This window comes from Microtus oregoni, unplaced genomic scaffold (genome assembly GCF_018167655.1).
Source record: "Microtus oregoni isolate MIOR12 unplaced genomic scaffold, Mior012 000032F_ref0000030, whole genome shotgun sequence".
NCBI classification, from domain to species: Eukaryota; Metazoa; Chordata; class Mammalia; order Rodentia; family Cricetidae; genus Microtus; species Microtus oregoni.
The window spans coordinates 22,241,006-22,261,395 of record NW_024543091.1 but is presented as its reverse complement, the minus strand read 5'-3'; the positions used below and the strand labels follow the sequence as shown (position 1 = coordinate 22,261,395).

At 38.1% G+C, this 20,390-nt stretch overlaps 1 protein-coding gene across 4 annotated transcripts in view; it reads left to right on the top strand.

The window, feature by feature from the left end:
• The window catches only part of Dennd4a (DENN domain containing 4A), a 103,000-nt gene extending 82,610 nt beyond the window's left edge, over positions 1 to 20,390 (top strand). For all 4 annotated transcript variants that reach the window (XM_041679537.1, XM_041679536.1, XM_041679539.1 and 1 more), the window contains 11 exons: positions 4,099 to 4,288; positions 5,808 to 5,902; positions 7,063 to 7,238; positions 7,319 to 7,465; positions 9,029 to 9,227; positions 9,460 to 9,714; positions 11,512 to 11,629; positions 11,735 to 11,761; positions 12,208 to 12,370; positions 12,513 to 12,577; positions 17,756 to 20,390. In XM_041679537.1, the coding sequence (XP_041535471.1) occupies positions 4,099 to 4,288; positions 5,808 to 5,902; positions 7,063 to 7,238; positions 7,319 to 7,465; positions 9,029 to 9,227; positions 9,460 to 9,714; positions 11,512 to 11,629; positions 11,735 to 11,761; positions 12,208 to 12,370; positions 12,513 to 12,577; positions 17,756 to 17,892 (1,572 nt within the window). In that variant the 3' untranslated portion in view covers positions 17,893 to 20,390. The remainder of the gene's footprint in view (positions 1 to 4,098; positions 4,289 to 5,807; positions 5,903 to 7,062; positions 7,239 to 7,318; positions 7,466 to 9,028; positions 9,228 to 9,459; positions 9,715 to 11,511; positions 11,630 to 11,734; positions 11,762 to 12,207; positions 12,371 to 12,512; positions 12,578 to 17,755) is intronic.

Genomic DNA, 20,390 nt, shown 5'->3' with positions numbered 1-20,390 from the left:
AGGCAGAAACTGAAGGAAAACTTCTTACTAGCTTATTTCTCGGGAGTTGCTCAGCCTGCTCTCTCCGTTCAACTCAGGTCTGCCTGCCCTGGGCTGTACCATCCACAGTGAGCTGGGCCCTCAAACATCATTAATCAAAAGAATGCCCACAGATTCACCTCCAGGCTAGATTGTTGGAGGCATTTCCAAAATTGAGGTACCTCTGCCCAGATGACTCTTGTTTGTGTAGTTGGAAACACACACACACACACACACACACACACACACCTAACAAGCACAAAGACCCTGTCTCAAAACAAATGCAACATAACAACAAAACAAGCAAACTCCCATATCAGGTGTCTCACAACTGTCTGTAACTCCAGCTTCAGGCGGGATCTGACACTTTTGGCCTCTTCAGGAACCGGCACTCATGTATACATGCCATACATGTATTTTAAAAAAATTAAGGTTCTTGACCACCTGTGGTTGACCTCTAGCCATTATATGTACTTATCCAGAAGTACATATTTTTCAAAACTTCAGATAATAGTTTGCATCCACTGTGGTTAACATGAGGCCATTTCTGCCTTCCCTGCCTCCCCTTACTAATTAAAAACCTCCAAATAAAATATAAAAACAACTAAAGAGTCTACAAATAAATAAGAATTAATGGAGTTGGAGGAAGAACCTCCAAAGAGATGAGTTTCCTGTTTTTCTTCCCATGCCTTCTTGTCCCAAGGGCAGTCACATTGGGCCATAGTAGCTCTGAAACCTAAAATCATAGGAGAACCCATATTTTATGCACAAAAATCAGGAAAGAAGGCCTCTGTGGACTCTAGAGTTTGAAGGGAGACCCATCCAAGTCTCAGCTTAACCCTTGATTTACACATGATAGATGCAGACTAACAGAAAAGACTAAAACTCCACTTGAAAAAAAGCAAAATCAAAGAACACAGCCTAAATATAATTTAGTATTGGCTAGTAAAACAAAAGCGTACATATTCCCCAAAATATTATAACAGTCCCCTTGCTATGCAAAGTCAATATTCACAATAGCCAAGATGAATGATGATGATGATAATAATAATAATATCACAGATGGGCATGACAGCATGTGCCTATAATCCCAGTGCTTGGGATACAGAGTCAGAGAAATCTGGTTCTCAGCTGCATCACACAGTGAATTCAGTGCTAGCCTGGACTACGGGAGACTTTCTCTCAAAAATGATGACGTAAAGGACCAAAAGGTCAGACACAGTAGTGTACGCCCTTTAGTTCCAGTGACCAGGAGTCTGAGGAAGAATTATCGATAGGCTTAGGCTAAGAGAAGTTGTCCTCTGACCTCCACGGAAACCATTTCTATACATATCATAAGCAAACTACTGACAACCAAAGCCCACTATATAAGAAAACAACTGAAGTTATATAGGTGAACCCTGGAGAGAGAGAGAGAGAGAGAGAGAGAGAGAGAGAGAGAGAGAGCCAGACAAAACAGTGTTAAAGTGCTTGCTTATCATTAAATAAACTTATCTTGAAATAAACTCAAAAACAGAATGCAGATAACAGCAAAAAAATAAATAAATAAAGACTATAAAAAATGTGTGAATCATGGGACTGGAGAGACGCCTTAGCGGATAAGACTTGAATCATGGGACCAGAGAGACGCCTTAGCGGATAAGACTTGCTACTCTTGCAAAAGATCTGGTAGTTTGCAACTGTCTAAAACTCCAGTCCCAAAGGACCCAGTGCCCTTTGACCTCTGTAAGTACTATGTACACATGGCATATATACAAATATGCAAGCAAAGCACACATAAACTAAAATATCCGTCAGTCTTATTTAAAAGTTCACAGAGCTTTGGGCTGGAGAGATGGCTCAGAGGTTAAGAGCACTGACTGCTCTTCCAGGGGTCCTAAGTTCAATTCCCAGCAACCAAATGGTGGCTCATAGCCATCTATGATGAAATCTGCTGCCCTCTTTTGGTGTACAGGCATACATGCAGAGAGAATGCTATATGCATAATAAATAAATCTTTTTAAAAGGTGCACAGAACCTTAGAGACTTGTTGGAGAATATAAAAGCTGTAAATAGGATAGATATAGTTGTTATTTCAAAAAGGATTGAGGAAAGTGATCATTGCAGAAAAGATACTTGAATTAGTAATACTGTTACTTATCAAATTTGGAAAAAGATACAAATTTACAGACATGAGACAGCACGCTACAAAAGGAGAGATTTAAAACCACATCTGGGTCCAGTGAGATCTCTCACTGCCAGTGAAAGCACTTGCACAAGCCTAGTAACTGAGGTCGGTTCCCAGACCCCATATAAAGGTAGAGAAAAGAACTGACAACACAGTTACTCTCTGACTCCACGCATAAGCTGTGCTACAGACCTCCAAAATAGTAATAGATAATTTTTTAAAATACATCTGTACTTATCATAAGCCAGTGCTAACAACCAAAGCCATCTATAAGAAAACAAGTCAATTTTTTTAATTCTTAAAAGATATTAAAGAAAAATTACTAAAGGAATAAAGATCAGAATGGCCATGTGGCTTTGTCATAAAATCACAAAGGGAAGAATTCAGTAAGAAAACATCTTTGACATGTTGAAAGAAAAGACATGCAATACAGGGTCTCCAGCCAGTGAAAACACTCTTCAAATGTTAAGGTAAAATAAGGGCACTCACAGAGAAGGGAAAGAGTAAACGGAAAACAGGCTTGCTCTTTGAACTGTGCTCAAGGGGGTCCAGGCTGAGGAAAACATTAGTAAAAAGAAAAATTGGGTCTTCAGGAAAGAAGGAACAAATTATAAACAGCTGCTTGCACTTGCATAAAGACTGCCTTTTGCCCTCCTAAGTTCCTTAAAGCACTTACAAAAGCTCAACACAAAAATTGTGACATTGTAGGTATAGGGTTTTCAATATATGACTTCATGATTTAATTAAGTTGGGGCTGGTGGTCGTATTGCTCAGAAGGTTGAAGCACTTGCTACCAAGCCTAAGGACCTGAGTTCAGTCCTTGGGACCTCCATGGTAAAAAGGGGGATCTAACTCCCTCAGATATCCTCTGACCTCCACACTTCTGCTGTGGTGTGCAAATACTCCCTTCTTCCACAAAAAAAAATATAAATAAAAAGTGTAATTGAACTTAACTGAGTTCTAAAATCTTAGGAAATTTTCAGAAATTTTTGAAGTCAACTTTTGTGAAATTTATTTTCTGAATGTTATTGCTTATAAATTATATCTCAATAAAATTTCATTAATGAAAACATACTTTCTGACACAATAGGATCCAACTAAAATTATTAATAAATATGGTATCAAAAATTCAAAGTTCTAAGTAATTCATGAATCAAAGATAAAGATCACTAGCCTGGAGAGATGGCTCAATGATTAAGAGCATTCACTACTCTTAGAGAGGATCTCAGTTAGTTCACAGCACCCACATGGAGGTTCTGATGCTCTCTTCTGGCCTCCATGAGTGCTGAATGCACATTGTGCACAGGCATGTATGCAAGCAAAATAGCCATACACATAGATATAAATAAAATATTTTTAAATAAATGATTTAACAAAAAAAAAGACCAAGCCGGGTCTTTAATCCCAGCACTCGGGAGGCAGAGGCAGCCTGGTCTACAAGAGCTAGTTCCAGGACAGGCTCCAAAACCACAGAGAAACCCTGTCTCGAAAAAAAAAAAAAAAAAACCAGCTGCAGTAGCTTGTGCTTTTCATTATAGCAATAGAGAGTCAGAGATCCCTGGGGCTCATTAACCATCTAATCTGGCCAACTTGGCAAGCTTCAGATCAATAAGAGACCGTTTCTCAAAAGTAAGTGGACAGCTGCTGAGGAACAACACTTAAAATAAAATGCACACATATGCATACCTAAACACAATGCACACCTTAACACAGTGCAAACACACACATGGAGAAAGATGGTCTCTATTCATCCAGAGTAGTATGCCTTTGTAAAACTGATTGTTTTTCTTGCAGAAGTTGTGATGTTGACCATCTGGGTAGAAGGTGGTAGGTAGTTGTTTCTATCTAAAAAGTGACTTTTAAATAATTAACTTTAAATGTGAAGGAAATTAAGCTTATAATTATGTTCTTAGGATCAAAGTTCTGATCGTACCAGTCTTTCTTCAGTGGGAGCCCAGGATTCTGAATCTACCTCTTTGACAGATGAAGATGTCTGCCATGAGTTGGAAGGAGCCACTTCTTCCCAAGAAAGCAGTGCCACTTCAGGGGCCAAGGGAATAGATGCCAGCCGCACAAGCCTGGGAAGCTCCGCCTCCTTAGAAGGTTTGCCCAGTTTTTGTCATGCTGCTGGTTTGCAGTCTTTCTTTCTTTGTGATTTAATGTTTTTCTATCTTTAAAGATTTGCATGGCAAACAAACAAGTAAAAATAGGGAGAAAACAGGTCATTTTCAGAGGTCTGACTTCTGCCCCTATCCCTTCACATTATTTGCTTCTGTTCTAGAAGTAACTTTTTCTCACTCTTTATCTTTTCACTTAAAATGTAAATACAGGTCTTCTTACTCATCTCTACTATTTTGAAACTCACAAAGTAACATTCACTAAGCCACCCATAGTTTCTTCCTCTTACCAGACTATCATGGTGTCCTAAATCATCACTAGTGAATGCTCCTGATCCATTTCACAGTCGCTTAGTTCACCATGTGGCAAAATCAGTTCATTTTAACCACTGCCTACTGCTGAGCATTAAGTTTCAAGTTTGAATATATGTGACATTTTTCACCAATGTATTTCTATGAGATAATTCCCAGTTTGTCCTTGAAGTAGTAGTTCCAAGTTCCTTTCACAGGTGTGTGTTATTTTGCATCTTAAGTAACTGTATGTTTTCCCATGGTCTTGTCAGTATGACAAATATGTTGGAGCTGGTGAGACGGTGTAGCAGCTAAAGGTACTGTTGTCAAGCCAGACGATCTGAGCTGCATCCCCAAAACTGATATGGTGAAAGGAGAATACTGACTCCACAAGTTGTCCTCTGACCTCCACATGTGTATTGCATGTGATCACTTGTGTGCCTGTAAACAGATGTACAGAGAGAGGGAGAGAGAGAGAGATTGACTAAGCATGTTGACCAACTTCTTTTTGTGTGTATTTCTGTTGTTGAAATTTTTTTCTTTTTTTTTTCAATGAGAAAGACTTTTTCAACTGGGCAGTGGTGGTGCACACCTTTAATCCCACCACTCAAGAGGTAGTGGCTTGAGTGAGGTAACCCAGACTCAGAAAGACAATTATCACATGTACTCACTCATAGGTGGTTTTTAAACATAAAGCAAAGAAAGCCTACAAACCACAATCCCAGAGAATTTAGACAACAATGCGAACACTAAGAAAGACTTACATAGATACATGGGAAGTAGAAAGAAGAAAAGGACAAGATCTCCTGAGTAAATTGGGAGCATGGGTACTTTGGGGGAGTATTGAAGGGGAAGGGGAGAGGCAGGGAGTGGAGCAGAGAAAAATGTAGAGCTCAATAAATACCAATAAAAAAAAAAAAGGCAGTGGCATGTGAATCTTTGTTAACTTGATGCCAGACTGACCTGCATAGCCAGTTCTAGGACAGCCAGGGCAGTTAAACAACAACAACAACAAAACCTGTCTTGAAAAACAAAAAAGAAAGAAAAGGGAAGGAGGGAGGAAGAGGCTTTTTCATTATGGATTTGGTTTCTCTAAATTACTTTTGGCATGCTTAGTAGAACAAGTTAGTGTTTTGTCAAAATTTATGGAAGAAGTGATTCTTACATTGCTCCTCCTCAGTTTTCATGGTTTTGCTCTTTATTTTTTCAATCAGGATCCCTATCAAAGTTTGCCTTACCTGGAAAGTCAGAAACTGCATCTTCCCTCAACACCAGTAATACAAATATCTTCCAGAACTATGCAATGGAGGTACTGTTTTCCTCACGAGAACACCTTTGTATAAAATTCACATTTCTTTAATGTTGATGGTCATTAGTGGAGTGATAAAATTTGAGATGTCATCTGAAATTTCAGAAAGTGTATTATATCCAAAGTTTTTTTTTTTTTTTTGTTTTTTTTTTGGTTGGTTGGTTTTTTTTTGAGACAGGGTTTCTCTATGTAGCCCTGACTATCCTGGAACTCACTGTGTAAACCAGGCTGGCCTCAGACTCACAGAGATCTGCTTGTCTCTGCCTCCCAAGTACAGTGCCACCACTGCCTGGTTGCATCTAAAGTTTTTTTTTTTTTTTTTTTTGGTTTTTTCGAGACAGGGTTTCTCTGTGGCTTTGGTTCCTGTCCTGGAACTAGCTCTTGTAGACCAGGCTGGCCTCGAACTCACAGAGATCCACCTGCCTCTGCCTCCCGAGTGCTGGGATTAAAGGCGTGCGCCACCACCGCCCGGCGCATCTAAAGTTTTTGATACCTGCTATTTCAAGTCATTGATGTCATGCTGGTTTATTAGGACAGTTCCATACTTATTGGAAATTTGTCAACATATAAAAACATTTTTATTTCAACATTTGTATTTATAGCTTATTATACATACATTCTCTTTGAACATTTATTTTGCACCATAAACACAACCAACTTTTTTGGGCAAACAAACTTGAGGTGAGGAAACAGTTTGGCTTTGTTGTCAACTTCCATCATGGTTTTCATTCTTTGTCAGTCTCACAAATGAGAAGAAGGAGTTCTCATTTTCTTATAGTGAAAAGTTATTCTTCATACTTTAAAAACTTCCTCCAGTTTCTGAAAAATATTGCTCCCAAATATTTTGTTAAATGTCTTTGCTGTTTCACACTAATTTTACGTGAAGAAATGTGGGTTCAGTGGAAAATAATGATGAGCACTGATGTGGAGTTTACGTTTCTGTGGCTGCAGGGATTTATGTTTGTGAGCTGAAGCAGCATTACAGCACCACACTGGCTCCATTGTAATGTACAGTATGTGGCTGTACGTGTTGAAATCTTTTGATTAATGTCAGAGTCTTTGTGTGCTTTAATTTTCCAATGGGCTTCTTAACTAAAGTGGGTTTTAATTTGTATATACACAGACCAGTTATTGGCTTAGTAAAATGTTTGTTTCCCTAGGTTCTCATCTCAAGTTGTTCTCGGTGTAGAACTTGTGATTGTCTTGTCCATGATGAGGAAATCATGGCTGGCTGGACAGCAGATGACTCCAATCTCAATACTACATGCCCATTTTGTGGCAATCTTTTCTTACCTTTTCTGAATGTTGAAATCAGAGATTTAAGGCGACCTGGAAGGTAACAGCATGCCCTTTCTCACTTTATGCTTAAGGATATTGTTTCCACATTTTTCAAAATGTCTTTGATTCACATTCTAGATATTTCTTGAAGTCCAGCTCATCTACAGAAACCATGCCCTTTGCATCCTCCTTCTCAAATCAGACAAGGCAGCCTTGCATTTCAGCATCAGCCTCTGGTCTCAACACATCTGCTCTCTCTGTTCAAGGGAATTTTGATCTAAATAAGTAAGTTTGACTGTAGAGAACATAACTACATGTGTTATACATACTGTAGACATGGGACAGGAAAAAAAATTGGCCATTTTAAGGTAAAAGTTTCTGTGAAAAATGTACATTCTGAAATCTCATCACTCAACTGGTAGAGAAAGGATGATGTTTAGGCATGATCTGGTCTTTATAACAAGACCCTGCCTTGGATGGATGGATGGACAGACAGATAGATGGACGGCAGACAAACAGGCGGAAGGATGGACTTATGGAGAGACAGATTTCTATGAAAAGTAAATTCATTATCTTAAGCTTTTAAAAAAAATTTATTTATTTGTATTTCATATGTATGTGAGTTTTGCTTGCATGTGTCTAAGTGCAGATTTGTGTATATAGTACCTATGGAGTCCAGAAGAGGACTTTGTGGCCTCTGAAACTAGAATTAGGGATGTTTGTGAACCACCATGTGAATGCTGGAAACTGAACCCAAGTATTCTACAAAAGCAGTAAATGCTCCAAACACTCTCTCTCCAGCCCCTTGTTATCTTAAATCCTTCTTCCTATTAAAGTGCTCTAGTGTCATTAACTATTTAAGTCTGAATGTTTGTGTGTGAACCTCCAAAGTTAAAGTATTGTTTACCTGTATTTTGTTTTGTTTGTTTGTTTGTTTGTTTGTTTTGAGACAAGGCCTTGTGTAACTCTCATTGACCTTTAACTTGCTACCCAACTAAGAATGACCTTGAGCTCCTTATCCTCCTGCCTCTACCCTCCTAAGTTCTGGAATTATAGATGTGTGCTGCCATACTCAGCTGTTTTACCAGTATTTAAAGATGAAAAACATCTATAGTACACTTGAAGTTTATAGTGACCAGATTTTTCTCCATCTTTTCAGGAATTAATACTTACTTCTATTTTAGAATATTTAATTTTCTGTTTATGAATATTTAGTAGTGTAAGAAAACGTAGAGATGATATAGAGCTATAAAATTAAAAGCATATATAGCAATCCAATATAAGTAATCTATATTTAAATACAGAAACTTAGCTCTTTTTTGCAAAGTGCCAGATTGACCATATGTAGCCAAATAAATGAAGCCATGTTGTCATCTACGTGTGCAGAGAAAGAAAATGCGTATGTACTACTGGCAAAGCTAAACAAGCCCATTTGATTATAAATACTTAGACTGTAAAACACAAAGTCTGCGTTCACCTTCTCTCATTGTATATCCCTTGTGTTCTACTGTGTCTCTCTGTGACTTCTGAAAGAGTATGTATCCATTTTCTCTACTGTGTATATTCAAGGATTAGTCATGATGCTATATAAAATCTCACCAAACATTTTGAATAAATGAAATGAATCTTAAATATTAAAAGTTTGTTTGATATAAAGGAAATTTGGCTCAATTGCCACCATGTTTAAAATATATCTTATTTCCTAGTTGGTGGCTGAAGAGCACATTTCCTTTATGCTGTCTAGTCCAGCTCTGATTCTAAAAAGAACAGCATGATTTTTCTAGATAAGATGATATGAAATAAGATGAGATAAGATACTGACAAGATTTTCTTTTTTAAATATCCAAGCAAATCTAAACTGCAGGAAAGTCCCTGTGCTCGAAGTATTCAGATCCCTGCTCACAGATCAAAAACAGTTGTGTCGAAGTGCCCACTATTTCCAATGGCCAGAAGCATTAGTACTTGTGGCCCCTTGGATAAGGACGATCCTGGAGGACAGAAGCTCATCCCTACAGGCAGCCTGCCAGCAACTTTACAAGGAGCTACAGTATGTGTTTGTTTTTCTCTTTTGTAAATTGATCATTTACACAATCTCGTTCCCTTAGTCCCAAAGATCATTATTAGCTTCAGTTATGTTATTGTCACAAATAGTCCCATCCAAGATATAGTTCTATTTTCTTTCTACACATGGAAATCACAGACATTTGAAGTATGTTTTAAATTTAAAATAATAATGTATACTCATTCTTACCTTTGTCATATATGATTTTATTCAACAGGATTCCTTGGGGTTAGAATGGCACCTTCCAAGTCCAGACCCTGTCACTGTCCCATACCTTAGTCCCTTAGTGGTGTGGAAGGAACTTGAGAGCTTATTGGAAAATGAAGGTGACCATGCAATAACAGTGGCAGACTTTGTGGACCATCATCCAATTGTCTTTTGGAACTTGGTGTGGTATTTTAGACGTCTCGACTTGCCTAGTAACTTGCCTGGATTGATTCTTTCTTCTGAGCATTGTAACAAGTATTCAAAGGTACGAGAGTTAAGTTTAAAGGCAGTGATCATCATACTGCTTGCATATTCCTAATGATACAAAATACGGTTTATTTTTATGTTTGATATTTACACTACCATCTAAATCGTCACATAACAGAACTGTCTTCAGTTGAATTTGCAGACTAGCAGTGATACAGTTATGGTTTTAGCCTTTTCAAAATAAAACATGACTGAGTTTTGTTATCACTTGAAGAATAATTTGGAAATTACTCCTATAGTGTAAAGGTTTTTTAGCTAGCCCCCCCAATACCTCTTTCAAAAATAAGAAAGACCGTCACTTTTCAGGAGGGCATCTGATTCATATTTGCAAGTATACACTGCCATCCTCTTCATTCCTTCTCTCTGAATCCCTGAGGATCAAAACCAGAACTTCATTCATGCTAACCAAGGACTGCACTGAGATGCATCTTCTACCATTTATATTTGCATTTCTGTGTGGTTGTTCTGTTTTATTTTCTCTGTGTATGTGAGCACAGATGCATACTGTGGTCCGAGGACAACCTCAGAAGTTAACATTTACCTCCCACCTTGTTTTGAAGCAGTGTCTTTTTGTTGCTCCTCTGCTGTGTACTTCAGGCTTGTCAGTCCCCAAGATCCTAGGAATTCTCCAGTTTCCAACTACCATCCCCTCTTGTAGGCACTGGAATTATAGACATTCATTACTGTGTCCAGCTTTTACATGTGTTCTAGTGTTTGGACTCAGGTCCTCATGCTTGTGCACCAGGCACTTAACCCTCTGAGTCATCTGCCCAGCCCTGATATGTTGCTTTATAAGGCTGTTTTTACCTTTTCTTGTGATGGACAGCTGAAGTGCAGTCAATAAGCTCTCTTGTACTTCGTGTCTGTGACCTTGCTTATACTTTAGGGTTTTTTTCTTGTACATCATAGATGAGTGACAGATATTTTAATTTATCTATAATTGTCTTGGCAAAGGTCTTGAACTGAGAAATAGTCAGTGGAGGGAACAGGTCTGCTAGATTTATTTTTCTGTGGACTTGTGCTGCTTAGAGATCATTAGCCTCTCATCTCAGCAAGTCTTCCTTCAGTGGGTATCAAATAAATAAGTAATTTTCTGTTCTTTTTTCTCCCTTATGTGTGTATCTTTAAATTTTCTATGAGGCTCTGTGCTATTTAGTTTTATGTCAATTTGATACAAGCTAGAGTCATTTGGGAAGAGGGAACCTCCATTGACAAAATGCCCCCATCAGATTGGCCTTTTCTTAATTAGTTGTAGATGTGAGGAGGGTCCAACCCACTGTGGGTGGTGCCATTCCTGGGCAGATGGTCCTGGGTACTATAAAAAAAAAAAAAAAAAAAAAAACAGGCTAAGAGGCCGGGTGGTGGTGGTGCACACCTTTAATCCCAGCACTCAGGAGGCAGAGGCAGGCAGATCTTTGTGAGTTCGAGACCAGCCTGGTCTACAAGAGCTAGTTCCAGGACAGACTCCAAAGCTACAGAGAAACCCTGTCTCGAAGAAAAAAAAACCAAAAAAGATATATATATATATATAAACAGGCCAAGCAAGCCATGGGAACAGATGAGTAAGCAGGGTTCCTCCATGGTTTCTGCTTTAGTTCCTGCCTTCAGACTCCTGCCATGAGTTCCGTTAGTGATGGGGTGTGACCCAAGAGTTATAAGTTGAAACACCCTTTCCTCCCTAAGTTGCTGTTAGTCGTAATGTTTTCTCACAGCAATGGAAACCCTAAGACAGGCTTTATAATATATTTACAAAATTATGTAAGGATCAATAATAAATTTTTATTTTACAACACAGATTCCCCGCCACTGTATGTCTGAAGATAGTAAATATGTTTTAATACAGATGTTATGGGACAATATGAAATTACATCAGGATCCAGGGCAACCCCTGTACATTCTCTGGAATGCCCACAGTAAGTGATGTCATAGAATGCTAACTTCAGGAGAGTAATCTCCTCATCTTTTAAGAAGCCTCTGCGTGTATTGACTTCTGCATCATTGTGCTTTGTGTCTTGCAGGTCAGAACCGCACTCTTTTGTTTGAGAGTGAGTGTCAACTGATTCATTGGTGCTGCCTTCTGTGGGGCTGAGCTCCTGGTGCTGCTGTTTGGGAGGCTGCTCTCTGTGTGGTGAAGGGCTTGCTTGTGTTTGTACAATCGAGCTTGAAGAACATTGCTTGTCCCAATTTCTGTTTTTACTTATTTTTTTGTTTCTGTCCCTGACTACTAATGTAGGCTTTCCTTCGGGGGCTTTATTAAGGAAGCTACTTTTAGTTGTGGCTGTTTGAGGCCACAAGACTCTGCAGGCCTATTTTTATCATTATTTTTCTTACTTTCCTATTTCACATATTTTTAAACTTCTATTCCTTTACCTATTGCCTTAATTTGTTTTGAATGCTTTCTAATGTCTTTAACACTTGTTAGTTGCTGTTTAAATTATTTCTACCTTCTACAAAGAACATTTCCTTCATCTGCTCTTTTGTTCTCTTATAGCTCAAAAGTATCCAATGGTTCATTTATTACAAAAAAGTGATAACTCATTTAACCAGGAACTGTTGAAAAGTATGGTGAAAAGCATTAAAATGAATGATGTCTATGGACCCATGAGTCAGATTTTAGAGACTCTGAATAAGTGTCCACATTTTAAAAGACAGCGGTAAGTCTTTACCTCAGATGAAAGGGGCATTTCTCTAACCACATGCATCCTGTTTGTTCCGTCATCCTTATACTTGTGTAGCATAAAAGAAAAGATAGAAACTCTAAGGATTCTAACATTTTCCATGTCTTTTGACCCACAGGAGTTTATATAGAGAAATACTATTTCTCTCACTTGTGGCACTGGGAAGAGAAAACATTGATATAGGTAACTGAGCATCATAAATAATATAGTTACATAATATACTGTAGTTTTTAAATGGTATTCATTAGTAGTTCTTAATTATTATATCATTTCATTGACTTTTAGAAAATGGTTTTATTTTTAGCATCTTTTAAAGATATATTACTTTTAGATGCTATCTATGTGTTTGTCTGTATGTGGGTCTGTGCATTTGAGTGCAAGTGCCTGTGGGGTCCAGAAAATGATTTTGGATCCCCTAAACCTGGAGTTACAAGCTGTTGTGAGCCACTCAGCATGGATGCTGACAACTCAGATCCTGTACAAGAGCAGCTGACACTCTCAACTGCTGAGAAATCTCTCCAGCCTCACCTTTGTTTTTGTTTATTTGGTTGGTTGGTTTTTAGCTAATGTAAAAGATACTTTAGTCATGGATTGTATAATGATGGTAAATAATCAGCTAATATCTCTTAGGCCTCACACTATAATGAGTCTCTCCATGCACTATCTAATTCTCTGCAAGTTCCTATGAGAGTGGTCCTATTACTGGTTGTGTACAGTTGTATATTACCTAAGACAATTAAGGATCCAGGAGGCTAAGCAACTTAACCTCGGTTCTGGCTTTCAGTATTGTGTCATATCACTAAGGACATTAAATTTGCCTGATGACCTACTTGAGTTTGAGCTCTGGAAAACACATGATAGAAGGAGAGAGCCAAGTCCTGCAAGTTGTTCTGTAACCTTTGTAGACACACCATAACACATGTGCATACATACACACACGCACGCTCACACATATGAGTAAATATAAATTTAAAACTATTTAGATATGAATTAAAGTCATGTAGAGGTCAATTTCTAGAATCTTGGTTTTAAAAGTAAGTGTAATAGCTGGATGAGTTTCAATAAAAATATAAACATTGCAAATCAAAAAATAGGTTATGGAGAAGACTAGAGGAAACAGAACTGGGTTGAATCTATTATTTTGTTTGTAAACAAATATTTTATGTATTGAACTACCCTTCCCACTAAAAAGAGGTTTCAAATTACAAGCAGGAGACTTTGAGCAGAATGCCATGAATATTTGTTTGCTTTTTATTTTAATTATTTGAAATACTGGATACTTAAAAATAAGAAATTTGATAAATGGTTTTCATATTTAATTGGAAAAAATGATTGTAAAGAGGTTGGCAGGAATCAAAACTAGTAAAAGAAACAGTAAAGACATTGGAATGATATAATATAAAATATCTGGTTAACCTTGAGGGGAAAACATGTAAGAAAAAGTATCAAAATTATAGATACAAATTCTTCTTGATCGGAGATTGCATTAAATATGTTGATTAAATTCTGTGAGTAAAAGACAGATTAGAAGAACGGATTTTTAAAAATATAAGCCAACAGTATACCATATTCAAAAGACACATTATAGATTCAAACACAGATAAAAGAAAGTAAAAGGATTGAAAAGACAGTCCATTCGAGTAGTCCTGTCTCAGTCAGGATTTTCTTTTTTCTTTTTTTTTTGGGGGGGGGGGGCAGTTTCGAGACAGGATTTCTCTGTAGCTTTGGAGTCTGTCCTGGAACTAGCTCATGTAGACCAGGCTGGTCTCGAACTCACAGAGATCCGCCTGCCTCTGCCTCCCGAGTGCTGGGATTAAAGGCACGCGCCACCACCACCCAGCAAATATCCAGTTCAGTGGTTTTCATAAGATTTCACAACTTCATCACTATCTAATTCTAGACATTTTCTTAACCTCGGAACATTCGCTGTGCTTCTCAGCATTTTCCATTCTGCCCTCCTTCTTCCTCTAGCCACGGATCACCCATTGTCTCTTTCTGGATTTGCTGGTTTGACAGTACACATACCTGGTATCATGTCATATCTGGCCCATTCAGTTTAGTGTGTTGTTTCTTTTTCTATATATACAATTCAGTTTTATTTATTAGATCTGTTTATTTTACTCTATGAATGTTTTGCCTGCGTGCATGTGCGTTAACCACATACATGCCTGTAGGATCCCCGAAACTGGGCCTACATGTAGTTGTGAGCCTCCATGTGGGTGTTGGGAATCAATCGCAGGCCTCTGCAAGAGGAACAAGTGCTCTTAACCACTGAGCCATCTCTCCAGGCCTTTAGTCAGAATTTCTATAGCTGTAATAAACACCATGACCAAAAGCAACGTGGAAGGGAAAGAGTTTATTTCAGTTTATAATTCCCAAGTCATAATCTATCACCGAGGGAAATCAAGGCACAACTCAAGGCAGGAACCTAGAGGCAGAAAGTGAAGCAGAAGCCATTCCAAAGCGCTGCCTACTGTCTCCCTCCTCATGGCTTGCTCTGCTTGTTTTCCTATACAACCCAGAACCACCTGCCCAGGGGTGGCACCACCCACAGTGGGCTGGACCCGCACAAGCCTCCCTAATCAGGAGAATGCTTGTCAGACTTGCCTACAGGCAATCTAATGGAGACATTTTCTCAACTGAGATTTCTTTTCCCCATAACTTTAGCTTGTGTCAAGTTGACAAAAAAAAAAAAAAAAAAAAAAAAAAAAAAAAAACAATGCACCAGGACACATCCTCAAAAGAGAACTTCGGTGACTATGTAAAAATCAATTAAACACACAATTAATTAGAGACCAAAACCATTTTATAACAAGAGTCAACCTACCAAGATGACTCAGTGATACAAATATATTAATCTTTGAAAAAAACATAGGCATAAATCCTCATGACCTTGGAGAAGAAAGCAGTTTCTTAAAAGGACCACAAAAACACAAGGAAGGGGCCTGTGAGATGGTTCAGCAGGTGAAGATGCTTTCTGCACAAATCTGTCTACCTAAGTTCAATTTTAGAACCCGCATAAAGGTGGACAGAGGAATCAATTCCACAGGTGCCCTCTGGCCTTTACAAGTGCACGCACACACACCATACTCTGGACAAAATTAAAAGCCTGTGTTCATGAGCAGACAACATCAAAAAATGAAAAAAAAACACAAAAACTCATATATCTGCAAAATCATAGATCTGATAGAAAGCATAGTATTCAATATAAAGAGCTTTTATATAAAATTTTAAAATTTCATTTGTATATACAATGTATCTTTGTTATATACATCTCCCATTTCCTCTCTCCCTTTCTGTCCCCCCAAGATATCTACCTCCAAATTTTATGTCTTTTTTTATGGCACACTAAGTCCAATTAATGCTGCTTATATGTACAGGGGTATACAGTCATCTATCCACTATATCATGGGCAAAAAAATAACAAAAATAAATAATCCAATTTAAAACTTGGCAAAGGATTTGAACATTTCTCCAAAAGGAGATATATAAATTAACTGAAAGATAGTATCTTTATTCATTCATGAATGCAAGTCAAAAAGAACACACAGTAGTTACTACTTTAGAACTTTTAGAATACCTGTCATAAGAAAAACAGAAAAGGCCGGGTGGTGGTGGTGCCTTTAATCCCAGGAGGGATTAGATTAACTCAGGAGGCAGAGGCAGGCAGATCTCTGAATTAGAGGCCAGCCTGTCTACAGAGAGAGTTCTAGCACAGGCTCCAAAGCTACACAGAGAAACCCTTTCTTGAAAAACAAAACCAAAAACAGAAGAAAGGAAGAAAGAAAAGAACAAGTCAAGTGTTGGAAAGGATGTGAAGAAGGTGGAGAACATATGTTGCTGGTGGGAATATAAACTGATGTAGCCACCCGAAGTAGTTCTCTGTGTCATCAAAAGTTAACACAGTTCCTGTATGGCCCAACAGTCCTGCTTCTACACTTATGCCCAGAATAACTGAAAGCATACACTCAAAGCTTCTACTTGAAATGTTTGTAACATTCACAGTAACCAAAATGGGGAAGGTCCAAACATCCATTGCCTGAGAAGTGGAGACACAAAATGTGTCATATTTGTCTAATAGAATATTATTTCTTAGTAAAAATTGATGAGCCAAGCATGGTAGTGCATGCTTATAGTACTAACACTTGGGAGGCTGAGACAAGAGGATCATAAGTTTAATCAGGGCCAGCCTAAGCTGAGGCTGAGTATCTCAAATTTACATAGCTTATCTGACCAGAAAAGAATAGTCACAAAATATGTAAAGAAATATTCATTAGTTGGCTATCCCTTGCAGAAGCCCATGTCACTATAATATGGCCAGTGCAGATGGAGGCAGGAAAGTCAGTGAGACCAAATAAAGTCTAGAAATAGGCATGGACAGCTACAGGGAAAATGCCCAATAAAACTGGTTAGGAAAAGCAGACAATTAAGTGAGTTTCAATCCCTGGAGCCACTGAGGAAGTGGCTAGAACCTGAGAAAATGAAGAATGCATTCTTTGAGCTAGGCCTTTGAACTGGTGAGACAGGAAGGGTGCCAAGAGAAAGCACTTGGCTTGTTTTCACCACCCCAGGAGAATCCCAGAGCATATTCAGACCTTGCTCTTTTCCTTTCTTTTCTTTTTCTTTCTTTCTTTCTTTTTTTTAAAGACAGGGTTTCTCTATGTAGTCTTGGCTGTCCTGGAACTCACTGTCTAGACCAAGCTGGCCTCTAGCTCACAGAGATCCACCTGCTTCTGCCTCCCAAGTGCTATCACCACCCAGCACTAAAATTTAACTGTAAAAAAAAAATTAAATCGTAAAGGTAAAGAAATTATGGGTTCATTTTTTTCTTAATCTTGTTTTGTTAGGGAAAATTACTATGACTTTTTTTTTTACTTCTCTCAGTGCTAATAATTGAACCTAGAGCTTCAGACACACAGTGCAAGACAAGTGCGCCACCACAGAGCTGTAATCTTTGTTTTGAGTCAGGGTTTCCCTGATCTTATTCTGTAGCCCAGGCAGGCCTTAGCTGATGATCTTCCTGCCTCAGCTCTGCTGTACCTTGACTGCTGGACTATGACAAGGGGCTTTGCTCCATTGCTTATTCTTACTGTTTAATTGAGCATGAAAGGCAGATTACAAGAAGGTGTGCATGGTGTTCGGTGGTTTTAGCACTGATGTTTGATCTGTGCTACCTACCTCTGAAATGCGTTGTACTCTAAGGCTCCCTTCTTCAGACTCGACATTTGTGAATCTGTGGATGGCAGAAGTACCCTTGAAACATATTCTTTGTCCCCATAATTTTTCTTTTTATTATAGCTACTTGACTGTGGTCAATATCAGCCATTAATTTCTTCTTTTATTTCTTGATGCATTTTGCAGATGCATTTGACAAAGAGTACAAGATGGCATATGATCGTCTCACACCCAGTCAGGTCAAGAATACACATAACTGTGACAGGCCGCCAAGTACTGGGGTGATGGAGTGCCGAAAAACCTTTGGAGAACCTTACCTTTAAGATGTGTGTGTATATGTATACATTCGATATATATTGTATAGTCAGTGTACAAAGTAACACTTTTAGACTCTAAACTTCAGTTTTTGAAAATGCATTTGTAAATGGGTTGGAAATTTTAGGTCGCTGTGTACAGAATGCTTTCGTAAGAGAACAGTGACTGATAGGGAGAGAACCACTTCCCATTTCTTTCTTCTCTTGCTCCCCTGTGAAGTAATTAAGTACTTTGTGATGAGAAAGTCTCTTTAAAGACTTGGTTGCCACAAGATTAGACAACTGTTTTATGGTTTCTCTTGAAAGAGATGGGTAGAAAATCATGTATGGAACCTAAGCAGAAATGTAAGCCCAAGTATCTCCTGTTTTCATGGACTGTTCAAATGCTTTGACCATGAAGTTGTATTATACATATTTTAAATTGTTTATAGTAAGTTGATATTTTTTTAATTTTTAAATTTAATATAGCAAACTTAAAATGAATTTAAACTTATGAAACAAGTGTTTATTTTCTTTGTCTCTGCTCTTTGAAGTAATTAGCGCAGCTGCAAATCTCTATATGTTTATCTACCTATATATTTTTTTTATTACTTGAGAGAATGAATTTTAACTCATCAGTGCTGGTGTCCTCGGATTGCATGCTAGCACCTCTAAGTCTGACCACTGAGAGTGAGTGATGGAAAGGCAGGGCATGAGCCAGTGCAGGGAGTGCCAGCCAGGGTGCCTCTACCATGGTCCAGTCTCTTCCACTGCGAGTAGATGCAGACAGTACCCAGGGAAAATAGCTCACAATCCAAATAGCAACTTAAATGTTAATATTCTATGTGAAAACTTATATAGGGGATATTCCGTTAACAACTAATTCTTCTAAATTTCACCCAAAATATTGGGTATAAAGCAAATTGTACTATAAAATATGTATCTGAAATATGGTTTAATGGGGTATTCTGTTAATAATATGTATAGAGAGATATTCAAAGTATTTTTTGAAAGCAAAAATATAGTAACCATCTAAAAGTACAGCCAGAGAGAATTTTCCCATATTGAGGAACTTAGCTTTTTCAACAAGCTTCAGAATCTGAAGGTCATGGAATCTAAAATGTAGAACTATACATAATCAGACAATAAATTCAATGTTCAAACACCGTGAGTATTAAATTGACTTTTAAAATGTATTTTTTAGTTATATTATTTCTAAGATCACTTTTTAAAATAATTTCTCATAAGAAAAAAGCATCCTTTGCCTTTTAAAATTGTCTGTGTCTTTTCAGTATTTGTATGTACATTTGCAAAGGCTGTCGTTTATAAAGGAAGGCTAGCCATTTTAAAAGGAAGAGGAAAGGGGTGGTCTCAAACTTGGGTTTAAAGCCAACAGACATGATGCTCGACCTGGACATACCTTAGATCCCTGAGAACCACCAGTTCAGCCACAGAAAAGCTGCCTTCCAGTTCCTGCCACCACTGAGCAGCCAGGCTGAAGCACTCACAGCTCTGCCCTCTGGCAAGTTGTGGAGAGAGCATAAAATGTGAATCCTGAGTTCAGCTGGTGGAGCTGAACTTACCTACTTGAACACACTGGTGCTACGCACACGCGTACCTGCCGCTCCTGTCGGATCCACTCCAGCCTCACTCTACTCTACCGTTTCTCATTCTCCAAGAAGATTTGAGAGAGGAGGCTGTCGGCACTGGTGGTAAACATCCCTTCAAACAGGAATTGGGTTGATATGGGTTCTTGTCTGTGTTTTCTTTTTATTTCCCTTATGAGGACAGCTTGCACTGTTCCCTACTGTTTCTGTAATGTAAACTGTGTAGGAAGGAGAGTTCGTCTGACAGAGACAAAGCGGCTCTTCATACTCACTCAGAAAACTGAACACGATTTCTGTCTCCCAGCTCTACCCTGAGTTGTGTTTTCTGTCTCTGAATAAAGTTGTGTTTCTCTTGCTTTTAATCTTTAGGAATTATTATTGTATGAAGACAGTTTTTTAAAATAATATCTAAAACCTGGAACAGAACTCAGTCAGTCCTGCTCCAAAGAAAACTAAAAGAAGGATCATCTTCTGAAACAATTTACTGCAAGCAGGTTTTCAGTGTTTTATTGAACATACACATCTTGGGAAAGTGCAGCCGATAGTGTTGGAGAGCAATGTCTTTTCCTCCACTAAGTTCTTACTTTTCATTCTTAGTTTTGCTTATGTTTTAGTTGCTGGAAATAAACCACGCTCCTGCTAGTGCAGTTTGTTTAAGACTCTCAAAGGTTTGAACATTTCTCTGTGTATGTATATACTACTTTAAATATTCAACATTTTCCTCCTGTTGCCAGATTTCACAGTATATAGCTATTCATCTTCTGATTGTCTTTTTTCTTAACTTTTTTATAACCTTTAAACCCCCGAAACTATCAACCGATCTATAATAAAGTTGTCTAGTATGTCTTCTCATTTTTGTATATAGAGAAATGACCCTGAAAATGTTGGTTCAGCATTTTAGGCAATAAATCCTTATTTTTA